General features: G+C 43.0%; 11 protein-coding genes across 11 annotated transcripts; 4 read left to right on the forward strand and 7 right to left on the reverse strand.

Moving 5' to 3' along the window:
* Positions 1-1,681: 1,681 nt before the first annotated feature.
* VCUG_01281 (uncharacterized protein) lies at positions 1,682-3,273 on the reverse strand. Its single transcript, XM_008076108.1, has one exon. The coding sequence runs from the start codon at positions 2,267-2,269 to the stop codon at positions 1,796-1,798; it is 474 nt and encodes a 157-aa protein (XP_008074299.1). The 5' UTR covers positions 2,270-3,273; the 3' UTR covers positions 1,682-1,795.
* Positions 3,274-3,453: 180 nt separating this feature from the next.
* VCUG_01282 (uncharacterized protein) lies at positions 3,454-4,230 on the forward strand (the record flags this gene model as incomplete). Its single annotated transcript, XM_008076109.1, has 1 exon — positions 3,454-4,230. The coding sequence occupies one exon, from the start codon at positions 3,454-3,456 to the stop codon at positions 4,228-4,230; it is 777 nt and encodes a 258-aa protein (XP_008074300.1).
* A 294-nt stretch (positions 4,231-4,524) lies between these two features.
* Positions 4,525-5,901, reverse strand: VCUG_01283 (uncharacterized protein; the record flags this gene model as incomplete). The annotated part of the gene is made up of 1 exon (XM_008076110.1): positions 4,525-5,901. The coding sequence occupies one exon, from the start codon at positions 5,899-5,901 to the stop codon at positions 4,648-4,650; it is 1,254 nt and encodes a 417-aa protein (XP_008074301.1). The 3' UTR covers positions 4,525-4,647.
* Positions 5,902-6,254: 353 nt separating this feature from the next.
* VCUG_01285 (uncharacterized protein) lies at positions 6,255-8,129 on the reverse strand. Its single transcript, XM_008076112.1, has one exon. The coding sequence runs from the start codon at positions 8,099-8,101 to the stop codon at positions 7,667-7,669; it is 435 nt and encodes a 144-aa protein (XP_008074303.1). The 5' UTR covers positions 8,102-8,129; the 3' UTR covers positions 6,255-7,666.
* VCUG_01284 (uncharacterized protein) lies at positions 6,555-7,150 on the forward strand. The gene has a single exon (XM_008076111.1). It carries the CDS (start codon positions 6,573-6,575, stop codon positions 7,140-7,142), a length of 570 nt encoding a protein of 189 aa, XP_008074302.1. The 5' UTR covers positions 6,555-6,572; the 3' UTR covers positions 7,143-7,150.
* Positions 8,130-8,927: 798 nt separating the features above from the next.
* Positions 8,928-10,138, reverse strand: VCUG_01286 (serine/threonine protein kinase; the record flags this gene model as incomplete). Its single annotated transcript, XM_008076113.1, has 1 exon — positions 8,928-10,138. The coding sequence occupies one exon, from the start codon at positions 10,136-10,138 to the stop codon at positions 9,305-9,307; it is 834 nt and encodes a 277-aa protein (XP_008074304.1). The 3' UTR covers positions 8,928-9,304.
* A 454-nt stretch (positions 10,139-10,592) lies between these two features.
* VCUG_01287 (uncharacterized protein) lies at positions 10,593-11,072 on the forward strand (the record flags this gene model as incomplete). The annotated part of the gene is made up of 1 exon (XM_008076114.1): positions 10,593-11,072. One exon carries the CDS (start codon positions 10,593-10,595, stop codon positions 11,070-11,072), a length of 480 nt encoding a protein of 159 aa, XP_008074305.1.
* Positions 11,073-11,429: 357 nt separating this feature from the next.
* On the reverse strand, positions 11,430-12,397 carry VCUG_01288 (uncharacterized protein). Its single transcript, XM_008076115.1, has one exon. The coding sequence runs from the start codon at positions 12,112-12,114 to the stop codon at positions 11,437-11,439; it is 678 nt and encodes a 225-aa protein (XP_008074306.1). The 5' UTR covers positions 12,115-12,397; the 3' UTR covers positions 11,430-11,436.
* A 2,234-nt stretch (positions 12,398-14,631) lies between these two features.
* Positions 14,632-15,273, forward strand: VCUG_01289 (uncharacterized protein; the record flags this gene model as incomplete). The annotated part of the gene is made up of 1 exon (XM_008076116.1): positions 14,632-15,273. One exon carries the CDS (start codon positions 14,632-14,634, stop codon positions 15,229-15,231), a length of 600 nt encoding a protein of 199 aa, XP_008074307.1. The 3' UTR covers positions 15,232-15,273.
* Positions 15,274-16,983: 1,710 nt separating this feature from the next.
* Positions 16,984-18,934, reverse strand: VCUG_01290 (uncharacterized protein). Its single transcript, XM_008076117.1, has one exon. The coding sequence runs from the start codon at positions 18,761-18,763 to the stop codon at positions 17,132-17,134; it is 1,632 nt and encodes a 543-aa protein (XP_008074308.1). The 5' UTR covers positions 18,764-18,934; the 3' UTR covers positions 16,984-17,131.
* On the reverse strand, positions 18,935-22,859 carry VCUG_01291 (uncharacterized protein). Its single transcript, XM_008076118.1, has one exon. The coding sequence runs from the start codon at positions 22,806-22,808 to the stop codon at positions 19,047-19,049; it is 3,762 nt and encodes a 1,253-aa protein (XP_008074309.1). The 5' UTR covers positions 22,809-22,859; the 3' UTR covers positions 18,935-19,046.
* Between the last annotated feature and the right edge of the window lie 230 nt (positions 22,860-23,089).

The following is a 23,089-nucleotide window of genomic DNA, read 5'->3' on the forward strand; positions in this document are numbered from 1 at the left end:
AGAGCGTGCGATTCATGAAATACCACGGTTATTGCGGACAGCCTAATTTTATAGGATCTAGCGCAGCAGCACCTACGCACAACGGGTGTGTCACGAAGAGTAGTCCGTTACATCGCAACATCCAAGCGATACATTTATTGCGCCACCGTTGGTGTGCGTTTAGAACATCACAGGATGAATCACAGGTAAATGCGAGCGCTTTTATTTTGTACTAGCTGCGCTATTTGAATTTATAAAACGGTAAAAACTGTTCTTTCCATTCAATGATACTTTCTTCCTTTCATATGTCGTATTATGTTTTTTTTATTGTTTAAGATTTTATGGTAGGAGCAAATTAATTAGCTACTATTCGGTGATCGTGTTTTGATGTTGTTAGTGGAGAAAAATTGAGGGTGTTTCGGTAAGAGTGAGTTGTACAACAACTTTTGACTCTTCATTCAGTGCAAATACCTGAAACAAAATTTTTTTATTTTTCTCGAAGGATCAAATAATTTATTCCACATAACTGACCAATCAGCTTCCAGGTTGTATTTTTATTCATATAACCTCATGGTTTGGTACAATACTTCAGGTTCACGTGAGTATCTCCTGGTGTGATAGCTGTTGTACAAGTTTTTATTGCTCTCTCTTCAGGAGGGCACTTTAAAGACCTTTCACCGTGCTTTTCTATGATGCCCCAGTTTTAATTAATCAATTTCGAGACGTAAAAACGATGTGCTTAAGCCACCACCAAGTATAATTTCGGTACACGAACGAAAAGAGGAATTGTTCAAACTTTTTGGCAGGAAACGCGAGTGATCAGATAGCTGGTGATTAGTTCATATTTTTCAGTTGAAGGAAATATGCAAATGCTGCCGAAGTGAGACAGCAATTATCCTGTAATGATGCATTGCTATCGGGAGCAATAACACATCCCTATTTGCTGTTCATCACAGCTCCTTGCATGCAATGCCCGTCATTTATCAACATTTTCTATACATGCCCGTCTCCATCTCAACTGTTGTTGGTGATTTCCTCTTCATCAACAGTAATGCCCATTTCCACAGTCATTTTTGCTGTCATAGCACGGCTATCAACAGTTGCCCCAAGAACAGCTGTAATTCGTAAATAGTTTCTTGTAATTTGGCTCGCTGTCGCGAAGAAGCATCCTATAAAGATAAACATGTGCAAAGGTGTGCCTGAAAGCTCCGTTTTCTTTCTCATGAAGAAAATATATGTGAAACTAGCTCACCATGCAGAGCAAGCACAACACTTTCAATTACAAGTGGTCGCTTTTATCACAGGTGCATCCATTATTCCCCATGATACACCGCGAGAGCAACGCTCCCGTTTATTACGTGTTGACCGTAAGACGCGACCTATCGAACAAATTCGTTCTCTTTCCATGTATTTATGCAATAAACACGTGTCCCTGCTACACCACTGTATGTCCTACCCCATCCACCATATTTCCATCCATCATGGACATCCCCGTCGATGAACATACAAAAAGCCAAGGAAGAATTGAAAAAGAAGCAGGAGCGATACGGCGCGCTAGAAATGCCAGAAAACGGCACGTTAATAAACTACTTGAACGAGTGTGAATGTCCTGAGGTGGTACGCATACCTAAATCGTTCACCGACAGCGAAAAGGAAGACTACAAAATAATCCAAAATAGAAAATGAAAAAATTAAATGAAGCATTTTATTGCATGATTTACCTATTACAGCGGTTGAACCGCACGTTCACCAAAACGTACGGTTCATTTGTACAAGTTTATCGGTGTACTTCCACGCCACACTACCAACCCCTTCCTCACAGCATCCTCACCACAACATAAACAACCACAAAGACAACAAAAGAACCAACAAACCACCCTCCACATTCCATGGTACGTTCACCTGCACCCTTCACATTCTCATCGGTCCTATTCACATTATACACCATCCCCATCTGCAATCTCTCAACATGTGCCTTATCCTTCTCCAAGCACCCGTCAAACTCAATCGCCTTGGTCTTAAGTTTCTTAGCATACCGCTTCATCTCCTCAAGCACCAAATCGTTGTTCACCTTTATCACGGTGCTGTCCGTGTGTACGGGCAAGCTTATGTATTTCTTGAGGTGTGCTTGTAGGGATGTGTTGAGTGGGCCCTTTAGCTGCTTTGAAAGCACTGCTAGTGCTATTTTGGTGTACTTCAGCCGTTTCAGGTCATGTTTTGAGTGTGTGGGCTGGGTGGTGAGCTGTTCTAGGGATGTGAGCAGGGATGCGATGGTGTTTTCGTTGAACATAGGGGTGCATGCGAACAGCTCATCCCTTTATTTGGAGCGGTACGGCAACAAAAAAATAAAAAATGTTTTTCGTTCTGTTTATATGCTGCATCCCTCCTCATTGATCCATGCCTCCTCACTGCTCATACACCGGTACAATTCACCCGCCCTTTTCACTTAGATAGCGTATCAATCGCAATTAACCGTACGTTAATTACGAACATACCAGCGTATTTTACATACCTGACCGTACATCATCCTTTACGACCCAGTAGCACCATTTCTATTCGTATAGCAATTTCTACTCGTATAACACCGCATAACTCCACCACACCGTACCACTCCATCACACCGTCCTACCCCATGTACCTATCAATCCTATCCTCAAACTCCCTCAAAAATCTTATCATTCTCTCATCCTCCTCCCTGTCCATCTCTAAATATCCATAAATCTTATCCAGCCGTTCTCTATCGCTACCCTTCACGCCATCTACATCCTTAACCATCTCATGCACATTCTCCTTGTTGATAATATCACTTTCAGAAAGTGATATGTCCGAATTTAGCAGCTGTTCGTCCGATGAGTGCCATTCGCCTGGTTGAATGTTTTGTACGGATTGTTTCATTTCTTGGGGGTACTTTGGTGTTTGATTGCGCATTTTTTTATTTCCTGGGGTACGCGTGAACACGGTACGACTAGCACACGTACCTTTGATCGACTTGCATTCTGTGCTGATCCGTACTTACAATGTAGATGCACGGTGCATTGTGGTGCTGATGATCTGTGTGGAACGATTCTACCGCTCAGTCGGTAAACAATAACCATGTTCAATCTGTAAGTATGTTTGTACCAGGTTTATCACCAGTCTGTTCCTTCCTATTTATCTTGTTGCTCCCTTCATTTCTGTTCTACGTTACCTATCCCATACATACATTATGTCATTTACCACCCCCCTTATTCTTCCCTATACTACCTTACCATCCTCATTATCGTACTTGCCCCATATTCTCCGCCCCATATTCTCCGCCCCATATTCTCCGCCCCATATTCTCCGCCCCATATTCTCCGCTCCATATTCTCCGCTCCATATTCTCCGCCCCATATTCTCCGCCCCATATTCTCCGCCCCATATTCTCCACACCACCTTACCACTTCCTATTTAATCCTCACCCCCTCTCCGCACCCCAACAAAACACAGCACTCAATGAACAGAACACAAGAATACCGCTCATTAACATCACACAACCAATTGAAACCATACATTCCCGCCCATGAAATACCACCGCATACGTGGCAATCCCTTCATAAAAGAATAGCACGCCTCCATAACGAACCGAACACCAAAGAACTGCAGGTGGTGAAAGCTGAGCTGCACTCCTTGAATAAGAGGGTAGCTACGCTTCGCACGGACAGCAAGTTTCATGGGGGTGTGAAACGTACGCTAGAGATATTCGTGATTGAAATGCTGATTGATGTGAATGCATTGCTTAAGAAGTGTAGTGATGGTATTGGTAGGGAGAACAAGAATGGTAAGGATGATAAAAGTGAGGGCAAGAATGGTACACGTGCTAATAGCAGTGCCAGTATCAATGCTGACAGCAGTAGTGCCAAGCGTACGTACGATGTACTTTTACATGAAACAGAGAGTAAAAGCAGCATGCAGTCGCTCTCAATGCACCAGCTGCACAAGATGCACGAAAGCACGTCAACCACAAAACGGCAGAATTACACAATGCTAAACACTCAGATCACGGAGATAGGACAGCTCATGACCGACATATCGATGCACATCAACATACAAGGCGAGAACCTTAAGAGAATAGATGAGGTGATAGAACGGGTGGATGATAATTTGTTTGGCAGTTTTAGGGAGATTGAGAGGGTGTGGGACAGTGTGAAAGGGAGGAGAAGGACTATTATGTGGTTTGTTGCGTTGTGGATTGTTGTTGTGCTTTTGTACGTGCTGTTTAGGTCTATTTAAGCGGTGTGGTGAAAGAGTTGAATGGGTTTAAAGGGTGGTGAAAGGGTTGAACAGGTTTAAAGGGTGGTGAATGGGTTGAACAGGTGAATGGGTTGAACAGGTTTAAAGGGTGAATGGGTTTAAAGGGTTGAACAGGTGAATGGGTTGAACGGGTGAATGGGTTGAACAGGTCGGTGCAGATCATTTCTAACAAAAACCACAGCAACAAATCGTGTCATAATCTTAATACGTATAAAAGCACCACGTGTTAAATAAATAAGCATACATTAAAAGCACCAAATTATAAGAACGTATTGATTTACTAACCATTTTCTGTACAAACAGCTGTTCTTATCTTCTCTGTGATGTTGATCAACTGCGAATTGTGATCAATTTACAATAATTCATCGTATTTCTACCGGTACAACAACAAACAAATCACTCATACATCTTGTAATAGCGCACCGCATCGCCACACACAGCAATGTCATCTCCCTTGCACCCTATCACCTTGGCCATCCCCTCTCCCTTCACACACACCCTCTCCCCATCCATCCCAAAAACATAAAAATTACCATCAAAATCTCCCGTGACAATCCGTCCACAATCATACACGCAATGCATCCTCTCGTACACCAGTTCCTGTGTGCACACCCTCTGTATGCTCTTCGCGTCCGCCTTGAACACCTCGTACGTCTCAACATGCGATTTGTCGTTACGCACATCGTACAGCACCACCGTATTAAGATTGCGTGCCACAAACGAGCGGTCATCCACCACGGATATGTCAGACACGGCCGACAGTATCTCTCTGTAACTGTCCGGCTGGTAGCTGAACTGGTGTGTCCGTTTTGACTGCACGCTCGCACGCATATCGTTCAGGTATATTCTGCCCGATGACAGGGCGTATAGGAACGTGTCGTACGAGAAGTACGTGCATTTTGTTATTACTGAGCCGAGATTGTCCAGGTTTGCAGGTTTTATGTTTATGAGGTTGAGCACCGATTGCTTCATCCTGTGGATGTTGTGTATGTCTATGCAGAAGTAGTCTGAGGAGAGCAGAAAGTGGTTGCGTAGGCTGAGCGAGTGTATGTTGTATGAGTGTGCGTCTAGTTCGGACACCAATGCGGTGTTTATAGGGGTGGGGGTGATTGTGTGGATGGCGGGTGAAGGAGTGGGGGTGATTGTGTGGATCGCAGGTGAAGGGGTGGTGCACGCTGGGATGGGGTGTAACTCAGGGGTGGTACACGCTGGGGTAGTCAAAATATGTGTTGTATTAACAGAGGTACGCTCAGCGGTACCATCCAAATTATGATCAAAATCACAATCAACACCCTCCTCATCCTTTCCATCCGTACATTCAATCCCCATCATCACAATCTCATCGTTCCTACCAACCTCTACCTCATCAATCCGTATGTTCCTCTCATTGGCACTCACAACCATCATCCGCCCATTCCCGTTATCGTGCACCTCCAAGGCACACACATTCTCAGCAATTTCCATGCTCTCCAAGTAATCAAACGATTGCACGTGCGATGTGTACTCGTAGAACGCGTTGTTGCTGTGCGCGAGCACCTTACCGGTGCATGTACCGTACAACCATAGATTGTTGGTGTGTGCAGATGCCGTTATGTAATCTGCTGAATGGCTCTTGTCCGGTTTGTATGTTACTGTGGGTTTAACGTGCATTTGTACGTTTTTTTTGTTTGAGCCCCTTGGTGCTTTTTTAATTTTTATTTTTGTGGCCCTCTAACTGTCTGATTGCGGTTTGAAGCAAGGATTTGTTATTGATGGTATTAATAGGTTATTTATTAACTGCTCACATTACTTTCTATTAACTGCTCACATTACTTTCTATCAATTGCTCACACTTACCCTCAATAATTCCCTTCTTCTACTCCTCTTGGACCAAACTCATTTTCTAACATTCTTTATTTACATCTCTCCTACCCCACCAAAAATGGTAAAATTCGATGATCAGCTCAACATGCTCAAGTTCATGCAGAAAGAGGAACGGAAGGAAACAGTGATTAATTTTGGTGCTTTGTTCTGTAGAAGAGCACGTTTTGAGTTTAGGGGGGATGAACGGAAGGATGAGGAAAGTAAAAAGGTGCGGTACTGAGGTGGTGGTGTGCTGCTTGTAGATTGAAATGGTGTAATTACATAATTTTTGTGTTTTGTACTTTCTTTTATTGTTTGAGTTACGGGTACAGCGCGATTGAGCGTGCTAGGCACTGCATTTATGAACGGCATGTTTTACCGCTCCCATTCCTCATGCTTTTCACCACCTCCATACTTCACCACTCCCATACTTCACCATTCCTCATGCTTTTCACCGCTCCCATGCTTCACCCCTAAAAATGAACGTACACCCCGCCACAGACCTCAAAGCAGCATTCACAGGCTACGAACCGGGCGATCCTCCTCTTCTCCAAGAACTAGGCATCCAATTCACAACCATCCACCAAGAATGCTCCCTAATATTCCACACACCAACAAAGTCAGCACACATCGATAGAGTGGACCTAACCGGTCCACTTATACTAATCTTCATCTTCTCGTTCATTCTACTGCTCACCGGCAAGGTGCTGTTCGGGTGTGTGTATTTCATGTGCGTGCTGTGCACGCTTGTAATGCACTTCGTGCTCAATGCGATGGGTGAGTCTGAGATTGAGTACGTCGTGGTCTGCTCTGTTATGGGATATGCGATGCTGCCTGTTGTGTTCTTTGCTGCTGTGCACGTTTTGATGTGCTACTTGGATGTTAGTGTGAATGTTTCGTTGGTGTGTGGGGGTGTGGGCGCGTTTTACAGCGCTTTTGTGGCGAGTGAGGTGTTTGTGGCGTATTTAAAGCTTAGGAATGTGCGTGTGCTCGTGTGCTATCCTACGTTTTTGGTGTATATGGCGTTTGTTGTTCTTGCTTTGTATTAGTACGATGGTTAAATTAAACGGTTTTACTGTTCGTACGTGTGTTTGGTACTGGAGCGGCTGTGTTTGATCGGTGCCTGACCGTGAAAGAATGTGCCAAAACGTACTTCTTAGTTATTTGCAACACGTACCACCGGTACGTTGCGCTGCACAACACGGTCTTTTTGTTCTGTACGTTTTTATGATGTGTCGTAGGAACTGAAAATACGGGTGAAGCGCTAAGATGGCGTACCGTAATTGAGGAGTAACAAACGATGTGAAGGGCACAGCAGGAAGGGCCCTTTCCTGGCGTGGAGCGGTAAGGTAAACAAACCGTACCTACGCAACCAGAAGGGTGTTGAAACGTGGGATCAGGGATAGACCGCGTTTAACAGCGATTTTAACAACGAATAGAACCGTTAAGTTGCATTTACTCGTCGTTTCGCTCTCCTAACAGCACATACAAGACTGTTTATCAGCACTTGTACCGTTTTAAAGCACCGCTCTGTCCAACACACTCATAACCAGCACAGCTCATACCGTCCAAACTACTCAAAAAACCGCCGATATACCTTCATATTGGGCACGTCCTTGTACAAAAGCCTGTACGCCTCATGCATGTGTGCAGGCATGAGTGGCCCGCTATCCCCCCACCTCTCCTGCACCTCCTTAGCCTTACACACCATCTCGCCAACAAACACCTTGGCAACACCGGAGACCGCAATGATAAAATTGGGATTGCATGCCTGGTTGAGAACGTTGTTCACCAATTTTTTGATGTTTACCTTGAGAAATCCGGAACGTCGGAACGACTCGTAGCGATGCAGCTGCGGTTCGGACATTTGATCGACTATTTGCAGGATTTGGATGTTTTGCTGAGGGCCTGTTGATGTGTCGGAGCATGAGGACGATGTGGATGAGTGGTCGTTGGGATGCCGGTCGGGATTGGGAGGTGGTGATTTGGGAGGATTCTGATTCGCCATTTTGGGGGTACGAGATGGTGTATTTTGGATTTGTACAGCGGTGAATTCGGACTGGTGGGTAAGAATAGACAGAAAACGGCATGAATTGAAGAAAATAATGCAATTGGCGAAAAAGGGACGGTATGAGGAGGAATTGACCTGGAATGAAAAGAAAACAGAGGTATCAAAAATGAGGTACTAGGACCATAAAAAGAACTGTGAGGAGGAAAGGATGGTTCGAATAAATGGAAATAACAATATGATTGAAAACGAAGAGTGCGTCTTTTTTCGTTAACAATATGCTTATTTACCTGCTCATGCCACATCATTCATACTTTTCTGAGTTGCTGACACAGACCGTAACCATCGGTCCTTGGTCCACGAAGGAAATCGATGCCTATCCTGCGCAGCCATCAACACAGCACAAAGGCGTGCTGCAACCGCAGCAACGACCCTAACACGCAGGCTGCGCCTGCGAACAACCCCGGAAGTACCGAACATGATTACCAGGTCAAAATTAATTTTTTAGTCCCAACCAAAATCTGTGAGAAAGCGTAACACGGCAAATTAAAGAAGGAAATACCACAAAATACGAATTGGTGTTGTTTTAAAAACGGGAACAGTGCCGCAGATTTTAAATAAAAATGTAACAGAGGGAGCAGAAAGGCCCCCTCTCTTGCTGTTCGTTAAATTTAACACAGAGACTTTAAAATCATCTGCAACGCATTTAACGAGGGGCAAAGAATTTGCAGTTTTTATAACCGAGGGGCAAAACCGCTCAGATTGCGTACTTCTTCGTACGAACACGGCAAATTGACAGAAATAATAATTTTTACTAAAACTGCCTCATCACACAAACATTGAACAAATGCTTTTTAGGCAGCACATGCCGCACCATTCTTTAAACGGTTGTATCGGAGTGCTCCTCTTGCACAATGTACGCTTTTCGTGACACACAGCACACAATATGGTAATCGTTCGCGCGATAGCCTGCCATGAGAAAAGGTACGCAATGGTACACCCGTATCAAAAAATGCATGCCTGATAACGGAATTACCGGCTGCATAGGACACTTCAGGTTAGCACTTGCCGTTATAAAACGGTTCGAGCGGAGTTTACACGGACCTCGTCGTGTTACGCTAGCACGTTCAAATCATACGGGCCGTGCCCGCACCAAACAGCCATCCCAAACAAGACAAACAGTTTTAATAAATTACACACTACTCATGCAGGAAACATCTTCACCATCTCCATCACGCTCTCCATCTTGATTCGATCGCTCGCCCGCCTCCGGAACACGCCCTCGCACACCCTCTGCACATACTCGGGCAGCCCATCGTACCCCACCTCAAGCATCTTCAAATTCTTGAACGTCCTACACAAATTGTCCTTTGCAAACGGCTGCTCACCGCTGTACACGTAGTACACCACACACGCATACGCCCACGTGTCCAGATCATCAAGATTGACCAGCTCGCCCATATCAAGCACCTCCGGCGGTGCATAGCCCGGTGTTCCGTTGTACACAAGCCTCTTCGCCGCACACATCCTATCGCTCGACACGATGGAACATCCAAAGTCGCACAGCTTTATCTGCTCCCTGCGCACGATTATGTTCTCGGGTTTGAGATCGCCATGAAAAATATCGAGCGCGTGCAGGAACTGCAGCGCATCTCCAATCTGCATCAGAAAGCCCCTACGCTCGCCATCCGTGAGCCTGGCCCTCTGCTTGTTATTCAGGCTCTCATAAACAACACGCTGCAACGTAAACCCGTCAAAATACTCCATGATAAAGAACGCGTTCTCCCGGTCCTCCTTAAAATCAAAGAACTTCACAATGTTTGGCGAGTAGCACGCGTTCTTCCTCAGGATCTCGTACGCACGCCGCTCGTTACTTATAAAGTGCGGGTTTGTGCCTGCCATCAGCATTTTGCACGTAATTTTTATGGCAACGCGCCGGTTTGTTGTGCCGTTCAGGCCCTCGTAGACCGTGGCATATCGGCCCTCACCCAGCACGCGCACCGTCTTGTACTCTCCTACGTAGTGCACGAGTTCCATGACGGTCCCAATTTTAAAATTTTTATTTTTTCTGAAAGGGAAAGACGACGGGAAGAGCGGCCGAACCGGCAGGAAAACGGGAGATGACCGGCCGCCTGTGCCAGAACACGTAAATTTGTAACGGGCGCACATAAACGTGCCGGTGCACATGCTGCACAGCCTGTCAAGCACGGACACGCGGTACGAACACCAAAGGGCGCTTTGCACTCAATTGGTGGCACCGCTATTCATGGACCGTACCCACTGTTCCAGTTTTATTCACGCGCCACGGCCGCCAATCAATTCGTACGCTCTGTCTGTGGAACGGGCCGAACCGCTTCCCAACTCTGCTCATTAAATTTCTTCATGTGCTCCTCTGCTCACACACGTTTTTTCGCTTCCTCATCAAATCATTTTTCTAAAAGTGACGTGCTTTGATAAGAAACACCCGGCTTTCGTTCAGAACAGGGAGCACATGTCCTTTCCTACGGACAGCACCGTGCATCTGCGCCCCGCTCTCAACCAATGCAATCAAATGTCCATTTTTGCGCTGTTGTGTGCTCTTCGATGCTACCGCTGTTTTAGGTGCGTACGTTCATCACGGGTGGCACTGCCGTTCTTTTCACCGCACTCCAGCGGTACCACGCGTGATCGCATGTACGAGTACCTGCCACGATTGCAGGGCGATGCCGTGATTGATCTGCACCAAATATTCTCGTTCACATTAATTTATGGCACATCTTCTCACGCAGAACACAATTCTGTTCATTCATCCGATCGTGGGCTGTTCGTCAGCGTAAGCACGGCCGTGCACACCGTTTCTACTCAGGCACTGTTCAACGATGGCAACCGATCGGTGGACGTGTTGCGAGGTGGCAGTGCAAAACGGGCAGAAGATGAAAATGACCGTATTGTTATGGCCGATGAGAGGGAAAGAGCAGTTCAACGTGCGTAGTTGAGGAGTGTTTGCTCGGTTACGGTACGCATGCTGCGATGGCGAATCGTTTTATTTGCTGCCAGGTGATGCGCAGCGAATACGAACGGGTAATTGAAAATATGTGCTGGTAAAACTGCTGCTAACAGCAACGAACCGGTAAACGTGTGAGAGGAGTAAAAGACTTTTCATTCTGTGCATGGTGCAACGCATCGGTGCAACGCCATCGGTGCAACGCCATCAGTACAACGCATCAGTGCAACGCATCGGTGCAACGCATCGGTGCAACGCATCGGTGCAACGCATCAGTACAACGCCATCGATACAACGCCATCAGTACAACGCCATCAGTACAACGCCATCCTCCGGCAGAGAAACGCTATCATCACTTATTTTTATTGTAACCATCCACCAAACACATGAGCAAGGAGTGCTTCCTGCCAAATTTACTGCTCCACAGCACAGAATTAATCTCATCCACAAAGTCCGCCACTTTCTCATCGCTCACCATGTGCTCATAAAAATCATTTTTTATGGTGGTGTACCCTATAAGCGAGTACACGTTGATATCAAGCACAAATTCGTATTTCTTTCTGAGCTCTCTTACAAGGTTAAGGGCTGCCTGATTGCCCTCATCTCTCAACCGCTGCAGAAAAAGTATCTTAACGTGCAGTTCTGTCAACGTGTGCAGATCGTCATCGCTCACACTAAAATGGTGTGTGATGTACTTCAAACACCTCAGCGGATCTTTGGCGTGCAGAATGTACTTCTTGATTTCTTTGAGCTGCTCGAAGAAGCGGAGGTCGCGCGGCAGGAATGCATGGGTGAGCCTGGCATATTCCTGCGCTGAGGATGTTGCACAGCTAAACAGCATGTGGTCCATTATAATGGTATCGATCAGTATACGCTTGTTTCTGTCTAATAGCGCCTTGTACGGCACTGCATCCGGTACAATCATATCAAGTGCACTGTCTTCCTGTACCCTGTCTTGCACCGCTATTTGCTCCTCTACGTTGTTAGAGTCCTCCTCGTTTCTGTTCTCCTTGAATTTACTTCCACTCATCAATCGCTTTGTTTTGGAACGAAGGATTTAAATTGAAAGATACGTAATTTATTTGTTGTAGGGACGTAAACTGAAAGATACGTACTGCCGATGAAAAGAAGACTTGAATTGGCTGATCAGAACGGAAATAATGAAATATTTGCTTGGCACCTCACGGAGACGAGGACAAACTTATACGAATATTTGAATGGGTGAAAGAGAACATGAGATAGATACCTCTATGATTAAGAGGTAAAATGTGATAATGGGAAGTAAAAGAGACTGAGGCAATAATAAAAGAAAGACTTTATCGGCTATTTTTAACACGGTAAGTTGTTTTTAGTTGAAAACACAACAGATGGTTATTTATAGAACCTGATTAATAATTATTCAATTGGTATAAGCTATGAGAGTGTAGAAGAATAATACTTATGTCAACAAATAGTATCGATTGCTATGAAGGTAAGCAATAAAGTAGCTTCGTAAATGTAGAAGAATATAAAATGATAACTTTATGAGAGGACGCACATAATTAACGAACAGGCGGCCTTAGATAACAGTAGTTTGCGTAAGCGTCTTTTTTGCGATAGCTATATCAATTGTTATAGAATGCCTCTTCTATAAAATTTAAGTACCGTTGCAAAATATGGTTATCCACAATTGTGTAAAAATCTCGAAATTTAACGTAACATAATAGACATGTGAAGCAACTAAAAAAAATAAAGAGCAAGTAAGGCTGATGAAATAGAACATAGATTTGTAAAGAATTTCATTAACGATATGGTTACCTAAGAAATCGTATGCAATTACATTTAAAATACAAATTTTGACTGCTGTCTTGATTTATTATTTGTGTTCAAAGTATCACGGGCTTATCTAAGATTCTTCCCTACAGTCAAACCGAAAGATTTAGTCAAACAAATGTCAGCTGTTGGTTCAGTGAGTGTATTTTTGTGTAGTAAGGGTATGAATTTCCTTAGAGCAAATAAAACTAAAAATTTGAATACTATTAAACTATGTGTTTTACTTTTATGTATCCATAAGAATTTTTTGCTAATATGATTATCCGTGCGCTATATTCGACTCAGCAGCGAAAGTAGGAACATGGCTTTAGGAACGTCAAGTTGGTTGCCACAGTAAGTTATGGTAGATCAAAAAAGCGTCTTATTTAAAAATTGTGGTTTAATGAGTAGACATGATGCTCATAGTAAAAGAGTAGACAGATTGAATATTTGTTGAAATATGATTTTTCTGAAATAATCAAGGAGACAAATTAGAGTTGTGAACAAAACAATGCTACAGATAAATACGTAAGGCTTGGTATAACGTATAAAAACGTACAAGATTTTAAATAAATGGCTACATAATCATTCTCAGAAAAATATGCGGCAACAAAGGACTATGTACACGTGAATCGTTCTATAAAATTAAGCAACTATGTGCTATATCTTTATGTTTCATGGCAGGCACAAATAGAGTTGCACTGTAAACTTCAGTAGAAGGTGATTTTCGGACCTGTGAATGGTTATAATTACTAAAAAGAAAGTAATGATCATAATCCAAGGTCGTGCCGACTAACTTGATTAGATAGCAGAATAAATGATAATTTGAATACTTACGTTTCGTTGTGCCGAATGATGCCTGATATCATCGTTGTCATAAATATTATTCCCACAGGAGGATGCGAACTAATCCCATAAAAATAGAAATTTTTGTGTTTAACTACTTTAAAATTATTCTATTATTTGTATTATGCAAGACGATACAGATACTTTGCAATAGGCGGTAACTATCTCGCTATTTCTCAGGAAGCATCTTTACTTACTCCCGGATGGAGCATATACATTTTGCTGGTCCGCTGATTTTTGATTTGCTTCTTTTCTTTCTCTTACAATTCCAAATAAAATTGATAGGGCTGTCAAAACACCGATATTTCCAAGAACACGCTAAATCACATATAAGCATGTTCATGAAGAATCGTTAATGCGAAAGTCTGCGAAATAAACGAGATAATATGGTTTACATGAATAATTGTGCGCCTTTCAGCTTAAGCAATGCTGGTCATGACGAATCAGTAAAGTGTGCACAGACTTAGACAATAATATAACAAATTGTGTGTCAATTTAGCACAAAATTTTTTGTATACCTAAAGCAAGTAATCTTGAGTTTTTTCGGTATACAATGTTTTATACTGTCAGAATGCCTTTTAATTTATAAGTATAGGATTTTGACCTAATGATTGTAAAAATCTTATGAATGTTTCGTTTATTCTTTTATCGCTTTGTATCTGTATTTTTTATTCAACCACGAAAGTCTAACTTCAATCTTGCCGGAGTCAAAGTTGACCGCGAATTTCATATCATGCCGGTGATTACCCACACGAATATTAGCATGAGTGACGTAAATTTTTAGCAAATATTAATATTCGTGTCAAATTCAATGTCCTTTAATGTAACATGCTTCATCTGTCGGTGTTTGAACAAGTAATACAATGTTAAAAAAGTCAAAAGTATAAAAATTAAAGCAGAATGGAAGGGTATGGCCAGCCGTGAAAGCGTATTAGTGAGCATTTTGAAGCATTTAACTGACGGAGAGCTGCTTTACTATCAGAGCAAAATGCCAAAATACGAGTTGGAGGAACAAATCAAAAGTATGCGCAAGGTTGTCGAGGAATACAAGGATTTTGATCCGGAGATTGATGATGAGTGTCGTTTTGCAATTTTTATTATTCTAGAACGGATAAAAAATGCCATTTTACTCGAAACAAAGGTACAAAAAATAGTTGAAGAGGAATGTCATAAATTTGTCTATGCTCTGAATAAGACGCTTTCGGAAGTTAAGACAATGTTAGACGAATCCGCTGAGGCGGAGGACGAATCCATGTACGATATTAAAAATGGAGTGATGGGAGCAACGACTAAAACCAAGCAGAAACGTACCAACTATCCTAAACAGATATCCAAATTGCTAAAGTCATGGTTGCGAGATAATATTAATAATCCTTATCCTACAGAGAAAGAAAAACAGTTTCTTTGCGACAGGACAGGTTTGGATCATACGCAGATAAATAACTGGTTCATTAATGCTCGGCGTAGGATCTTACCATCCTTACGGCAAAAGCATCATAGTGTTGGATGATTGAGAGTTGAGATGTCTGTTTTTAATAAAAAGTCTTCTAGTTTATGCTTGAAGAGATTTACAAATACTATTATCGAAATGTATTGTCCTTATTTGCGCCAGTGACTTTCAATCTATGATGTGCAATGGTAAATTACTGAGGCTACAATTTTATGCTATTGCCTTTTTCAGTAACTAGCACGAAGATATATGTCCAAACCTTAATGTTAAAGGGTCTATAATTCATTTTTATGTGAAGTAACAACTATGTAAGTAAACATATTTTTCTTTTTTCCACGAATGAAGTCATAGGTTTCTTAGCTACCTTTTTTCGGAAATAAAAGATTCGTGTATTATTTAATATTGCATATTTTTTTCGCTGCCCGAACTCAATTTTGAATAAAGATTCTTACGCACTAGCAAATATCGGACTATACGTACTCGCCAAAAAACTTGCGAAAAATATTGACATGATATGACCACCAAAAAATTAATTCATTCATAGTTTGAAAAATATGAAGTAAAGGCAAAGCGTATAATTATTTGATTAGAATCAACCAAAAATCGAAAGCTTATATAACTTTTTATAACTTTGTAAAAGCGCACGTATGGACTGGCGAAACACGCTAAGCAACTGTTCAGGTATAATATTAGGGTAAAACATCGATTCCTGAATCACTCGTATTGTTATATTTGTATTTCAATTACTTTTTCATCGGTGTCGACCTAGTCAAACTGCAGTCTGACACAAGACCATTTCAAGTCTATTATTTGCTGGTTTCGGTATTGCTGTTAATCTTGCAATGTATGTCACAAATTGCAAGACAACCTGCACATAAAAACGATTTGGGACTGGTGTAAATTTCTTATTATTGATAAGAATGAAACAATGATATTTGGTATGAGAGATGCATATGGAATGTGCTTTAGGATGCATTTCTTGCGTTGTAGGTATCCACATACACATTGGCCTATAAGTGACGTATGATATAACAAGCATTTATTAAATGAGCAAACGGGAGAAAGCTACTATGCGTTTAAATAATAAAATTTCTCACACGACAGTTTGAGTCACTACCTGACGAATTTTTTTGATCAGGTCGGTTTTAATTTTGATCGTAGCCTACAAGCGCGAATTGTATGGCATGTCTGTCGTTCGCTTGGTGGCCTTGCGTGGATGATAGATTATACGTCAGAGGATATGATCCCACGTAATTCCATTTGATGAAGAAAGACAGCCTGTACAGAGCTAAGCTAAGACTGCGTGGCCAAGCTGGCAGCGAGATCAAGGATGCACTTTTACTTTATATAAGGCAATGGAACATGGAGGCACCAGTCATAAGGTGTAAAAGTGCTTATAATCACCAGGACGTCGCGTTTGATACATATATTTTCGAAGAGCGGTTTTGGCTATACGTGGAGCGGTTGAGTAAAAAGTAATAAAAAGGCCGTCACACTCAGATATAGCGTCATAGGCAAATTATAACGCGCATTTCATCATTTTTCTTATGTCATTTGGATCCGCAAGCCAAAAGACAACAACTAATCAATATCAGCCGATCGAAAATTTACACGTATAAATATGTATTGTATCGAAAAAACGAACACATCTTTTCATTAAACAATCCACTTCTCTGCTGCTCTCCACCCTACAATGCTCAACATCGCTCCATGTAATTAAAAACATTACAGCCCTTCCTTCAACGATCGGTCTGTGAACGCTGAGCAATTCAAATAAATATTTTACCTCCTACGTTGAGCGGTACTGCACTGCTCACACACATCAAACGTACATTTCATTAAAAAAAGATCAGAACTATCTTTATTTACCGTTTTGACTGTAAAAAAGTGCAAATTCATTATTCATACACTTCCATTGCTGCGGTACTACCAACACGCCAGCACAACTATCAGAACAGCACTACACCTCCTTCAAACAGCTAAATTGTGCGTAAATTTCGTTCACTCTATTCCTTTCCGATTCATTCAGCCTCGGTTCATCTACCTGAAGGGCATTGCACAGGAAGAAAAGCGTTACCTTGCACTTCAAAATGTTGGGATCAAGGAGTGCCAAAGTTTCTTTGTTCAAGAAATACATCTCCTTCAGTTTCATGATTGTCATCAAGTTGTGTTCCGTAGACTTGTTCTTGATGTTTTTTACGAACTCTTTGATCGTATCTGCCTCACATCTCCTAACTATCTTATCGACCCGTTTGAAACTTACGGTGTTATTGAGCAGTTTGTTGATTCTGCCAAATTTTGCTCTTATCTTAGCGATTTTTGACGAGTAGTGCAGGAAGTAGCGGTAATCTACCTCTGCTCTCACCAAGTGGCCCTTCTCGTGCTGCCTTGCCAAATTAGTGTAGCTCTCCATTCTCTCATTGCTTTTAGCACGGTCAGCAGCCGGCTGTCTCGTTCTTAACATGTTCTCCAGTATCACATACAAATTTTCTTTTATGTCATTCAGCTTGAGGAACTCGTCCAAGCTCACTAAAAAGTGCTCGAGCCTATTCGCATCACCTTCTATGTCTTCCTTGAACACACTCTCCATCTCGGAGAAAATCCTGGCGGTCATCGCATCCTTTGCCCCCTCAACCGATTCGCGAAAAGCACTCAAATTGCTCCTATTCACGATATTAGATACCAACCCGTAAAAGATGTGCAGCTTGTTGATCATCGCTCTGTATTTTACAACGCTGAATTCCTGTGCTACGCGGGCATTTATCCAAACTGTCACACTTTTAAATATTTCCTGCTCAATCAGGAAGGTGTTTGTGATTGAGAGGGTCTTCAGAACGTAAATAAGGACGTTCTCGATTTCGCACAGCGTTTTTCTGTCGTTGAGATGCTTCTTCACGAGTGCAAGCAACGTATTCTCCATTTTGCTGTGCTCATCCCTTTCAATCTTGAAGTAAAGCTTGAAGTAGAACAGCGTATCCTCAGTGCTCCCGTTCTTTTCTATCTCTGCCACTAAAATATCAAGAAAACGGTTCTTAACGATGTTCGCCTGCCTCAACTTCGTTGACAAGAACTTTGAATCGTTCTTCAGCTTTGCGGCTGAGTTGTAGTGCTTTACAAATCCCTCGTAGTCCAGGTATTTAAGATCGTACTTAAGCCTGTCCTCGAGGTTGATCAGCTTATCATAGTAGTGCAGTATTTCTCTACGCCTGGTGCTTTCATCACTTAAATGTGCACTTATCCCGTGTGATAACGAAATCTGCCGTATCTTGTCCTTCAATGCTGTAAGGTTGTGCTCGATCTGTTCAAACACGTTCTTCACGTACGAAAAAACATCATTTTTGCGTATTTCTTCGATTGACTCTCTGCAGTGCACAAATTTGCTGAAATGCCTCCTCACTAATTCCTGATTTTTTATTTTATTTCTGCTGATACTCTCTTTGACATTGGCTAGGGTGTCGTTCAACCCGCCAAGTGTGTGTTCCCTTAGCGCAGAGTTGATGAAGAGCAGCGGATCAAAGCTTTCCTCCGCGAACACCTCGTTGCTCGTCATATGGTCGCTACTCGCCGTTTCTGAGGATAACGAATCGGACATGGGTTAGAGCAATTCGCGGAATGTCTCCCACAATGATACGGCTCGAATAAACAATCCGGTGACTTAAGCGAATGCCGTATTGATCAAACGTACTTCTACGACCACGACATGCAACGTATCATGTGATAGCATATAAATTAGATCGCAGAACCAATTCTTTGTCAAGGACCTTTGCTCTTGCTGCTGGTCATTCACGGTTTTTTCTCTAAAAGATTGCGCAATTCTTAAAACATCGCACACGGTTGAACCGATCAATCCACGTGTTACAAACACAAACCTGCTTTTAATTCTGATTCCTATCATCGTGGTAAATGCTCACACCACCCGTGCCCACAGGTATTATACCGCCCACTATTATCGAATCGCTTACACCTGCGATCTCATTGCACTTGTTATTAGCAGCCGCATCGAAGAGGTGCTCGCCAGTCTGCTCGAACGATGCCAGCATTAGGGGACTGCTCTTAAAGTTTTTTATACCGAATCGTGTTATTCCGTTGACCTTGCCCTTGAAACACATCAGGTCGGCCAGCAATGTGATGTGTTCTACGTTTATTTCTATTCCATGGCTTTTGAGTGTGAAGACGATCTCGTTTACAATGCTGCGCTGTGCCGCTTCGATTCCAAGCACCGATTCAATTTCAATTATATTATTTGTGAGTGCCGATTTCACGTTTGGCATTCCCAATATTTCTTGCAAACCTGTTCCCTCCGCTAGGAGCTCAAACTCTGGTCCTGCATCATCGGCACACACCGGCGATGAATCTTTTCTCGCTCTTTTATGTCTTACGTTCCCATCCTTAGTACCGGCCACCCCATCAACGTGTCTCTCGTCCTCTTTCCCGTTCACATTCTCTGTCTCAACATTGTTGAAAACAGTCCCTGTTACAGTCGCTACGCCTCTCAAAAATATTTTACCTACCTGCTGTTTCATGTCATTCAGCGTGTAAATGCTGTCCTGATTTACATCCAAGTACATTCTCACACAACCATTGTGTATGAAAGCCTCGCTCTTGTACCTCTTTTCAAGTCGCTCACGTATGGTCTCGTTCAGCGACAGATACTTTGTCTTTGTTCTGAAATCGGCATAAATACTTTCTGATATGTTGATTTCGATGGCTTCAACCACATTTTCAATCCTCAGGGGCTGAACCGCATCGTTGATCTGCCGCATGTCGTTCAGCCCTTTGTGTACACCGGTGATCCGTATGACCGGCGTTGAACACGCCGAAGCATTGATGATCTCTTTCAATCGCGGCACACCAAGTGTTATATTCATACTGCCCACTCCTGCAAAATGAAATGTCTTCAGTGTCATCTGTGTGCCTGGCTCACCGATGCTTTGTGCTGCAATAGCGCCTAGGGCATCACCCGGCTGGAATCCCTTGCGAAAGTATGAATTTTCGGGATTAGGAAACTGAATTATACAATCCGTTCCTCTCACGCTGCCGTCAAAACATAGCTTTAGATCTTCTAGTGCTTTAATAAGTCTCCTCTGCATGTATCCTGTTTCCGCCGTTTTGACAGCCGTGTCCACCAATCCCTCGCGGCCGGAAATCGCGTGGAAGAAAAACTCAAAGGCATTCAGTCCTGTAAAGAACGAATTCTTGATGAATCCTCTAAAGAGCATCTTCTCTTCGCAGTGTTGAAGATCTTTTTCTCTCTGAGCATCGGTTCCAGGATCAATTTCGTGCGTATTGTTAGCACTGCCCGTACGAGACGAAGTATCGTTCATGGTACCGAATGCGATACCCCGATTACCCGGCGAATTTTCACCGTTTTCGTTACAACCACCACCCGTCATAACGGTTCTTCCCATTTCATTGTTGTGCATGGCACCAGGCCCTGAACAACAGCCAGCTGCACCCTCAGTTGTTGTGCTCATTTCAGTTATGTAGGTCTCTCCATCACGGTAGTGCGGCAGACTCCTACCACTATACGAAAGTGGTACTCTCTGCCCATTTATAACTTGCTGTCCAACCATAGCCATCATCTGCGTGATGTTTATCTTTGAGCCTTTACTGCCCGACTCGGCCATGATCAGCGCTGAGTTATCTGGCAAGAGTTTGATAGTCTTTGACATTTTATCGCGCACACTGCTCAGCTCAGCGATGTTATCCGGATCAATTTCTCTTACACACTCACCGATCAACGATTTAATTCTCACAGCCTTATTTCCCTGATTCCTATATTCAAGATCATCAACACCGATGGAGAAGCCTCTTTCGCCGATAAATCGTGCACTGACCCGCGCAATGCAGTTCTCAGCGATGACTATCTCACTGCTGCTCATCTGCGAGAGACATTGCTTAAGCATCCTCTTGGTCATTAATGATTCAAATAGCTTGTGCTTCCTGAAAATCGCACTAAGCAGCTGCTGTCCCGTGTAGATCCTTGTCGGTCTTAGCATTGAGGGCCGGACACTTTTCGCAATTTCATAATCCTGGCTAGCATGGCAAACCTCAAAAAGATAGGTGTAGAACGACACTTCATCGAAATATTCTCTTCCGATTAGATACATAGAAGTGATAAAGTCTTGATTTGGCATGATAATGAGCTGGTTGTCCTTCGGGCTCCGCAGATTTTCTTTAATCCGCATCAAATTGCACTCTGCTCGAGCAAAAAGCGTCTGCGGAACGTGCACATTCATCTCGTCTCCATCAAAATCGGCATTATAAGGCGCACAAACCGAAACATTGAAACAAAACGTCTTATTTGGAACGACCTTGACGAAATGTGACAAAATGCTGAGACGATGCAGCGAAGGCTGCCTGTTGAAAAGCACCCTATCGTTGTCAACGAGGTGCCGCTCAACAACGTCCCCTAAAAAAATCTTCTTGTTGTACAGCGTGCTGATCCGCTTGTTCTCCTTATTGATTACAAAATTGGCGCCGGGATACTTCTTGGGCCCGTTCAAGACATGTCTTCTGAGCGATTCGATGTTGAATTCGGTTACTTTCTCAGGAACCGTGAGGACCTTCGCGATTTGCAGCGGAATGCCCACCTGCTCAATACTTAGAAGCGGGTCCGGACTGATAACAGTTCGTGCCGTGTAATCAGATCGTTTTCCTGACAGGTTATTGCGGAATCTGCCGTGCTTGCCTTTAAGACGGGTTAAGAGACTTCTTAGGGTATTTCCAGATATGTATGAGCTAAAGGTGTTGTTCAGTAGCTCCCAATCGTTGAGCAAAAGTATCAAACTTGAGGTCGTCAGGCTGTTTACGATTGTGCTGCTCAGCTGCACCATTTCGCTAAGTTTTATCGTAAGATCATCCTCATTGGAACCAAATTCTTCGGTCTTAACACTCGGGCGACTGCACGCTGGCGGCACCAGAACGGTACTCACAACGATGTCTGTAAAGAGACTAAAATTTTTGTTTAGGTGCGGTCGTACAGAAGCGTCACCTGATGGATAGACAGCGGTACCCTCGCCAAAGATATTTTGTTCCAGCTCGTTGCACCCCCTTTTGTTGAAATTCAGCAGGTCGTAGTCCTCAATTTGACTGAGCAGGCTCTTCACCACCAATGGATTTAGATCGTATCCCGAGTAAATTATTTTAGTGCCGATTCCCCTCTTAACAACGCCGTTTGTATAACCGCAGTAAAAACAGGTCTGATTCTTTTTGGCCTCGTTGAACAGGATTTCATCGTTGAAAATGTTTTTGCCGCTGATACGGTACAAGAAGATCTTTTTCTCGGGTAAAAGTATCCTAGAGCATTTTTTGCAAACTGTTTGAAGTATTTTCACAAGCATTTTTTGGTACCCGGGATGGAACACTGGCAACGTCAACTCAATGTGACCAAAATGCCCGGTACACTCCTGTAGCGTTTTGTTACATGTTTCGCACAGCTCGCCAGGTGATGACAGCCCTAACTTTGGGTCTAATACTCCGTTCACCATTGGTTTCTCCGTGTTAATGTCATATATTTCCCTTTTGCTCACTTTCAGGACAGATAACTCTCTGGCTCTTTGTTCGGTAAGTATTCCAAATTTTACACTGTCAATCTTTGTTGGCAGACCTTCCAACTCGTTTACAATTTTTTTCATAGGGCCATCCAAATCTAAAATATTTAGCCGTCATGGTACAGAACGGAACCGCCAACACCCCGCCCTCGCATTTTAAAGTAGTTATGATCTGAAAAGCACTTCTTGTGTGTGCCAATTATCATGATCTGGTATTAAAGACATGTTTTACCATAGTTGTGCTGTCTAGCATAGAATTATGGTGGCGGACAGGCAAAATGAGTATTGAACGACCAAAGCAGGACTTTATTACACAAGAGAATTTAAAAAGCGAAAAATACCATGTAATTCACATACAAGAACTT

This window comes from Vavraia culicis (assembly GCF_000192795.1).
Source record: "Vavraia culicis subsp. floridensis unplaced genomic scaffold supercont1.19, whole genome shotgun sequence".
Lineage (NCBI taxonomy): Eukaryota > Fungi > Microsporidia > Pleistophoridae > Vavraia > Vavraia culicis.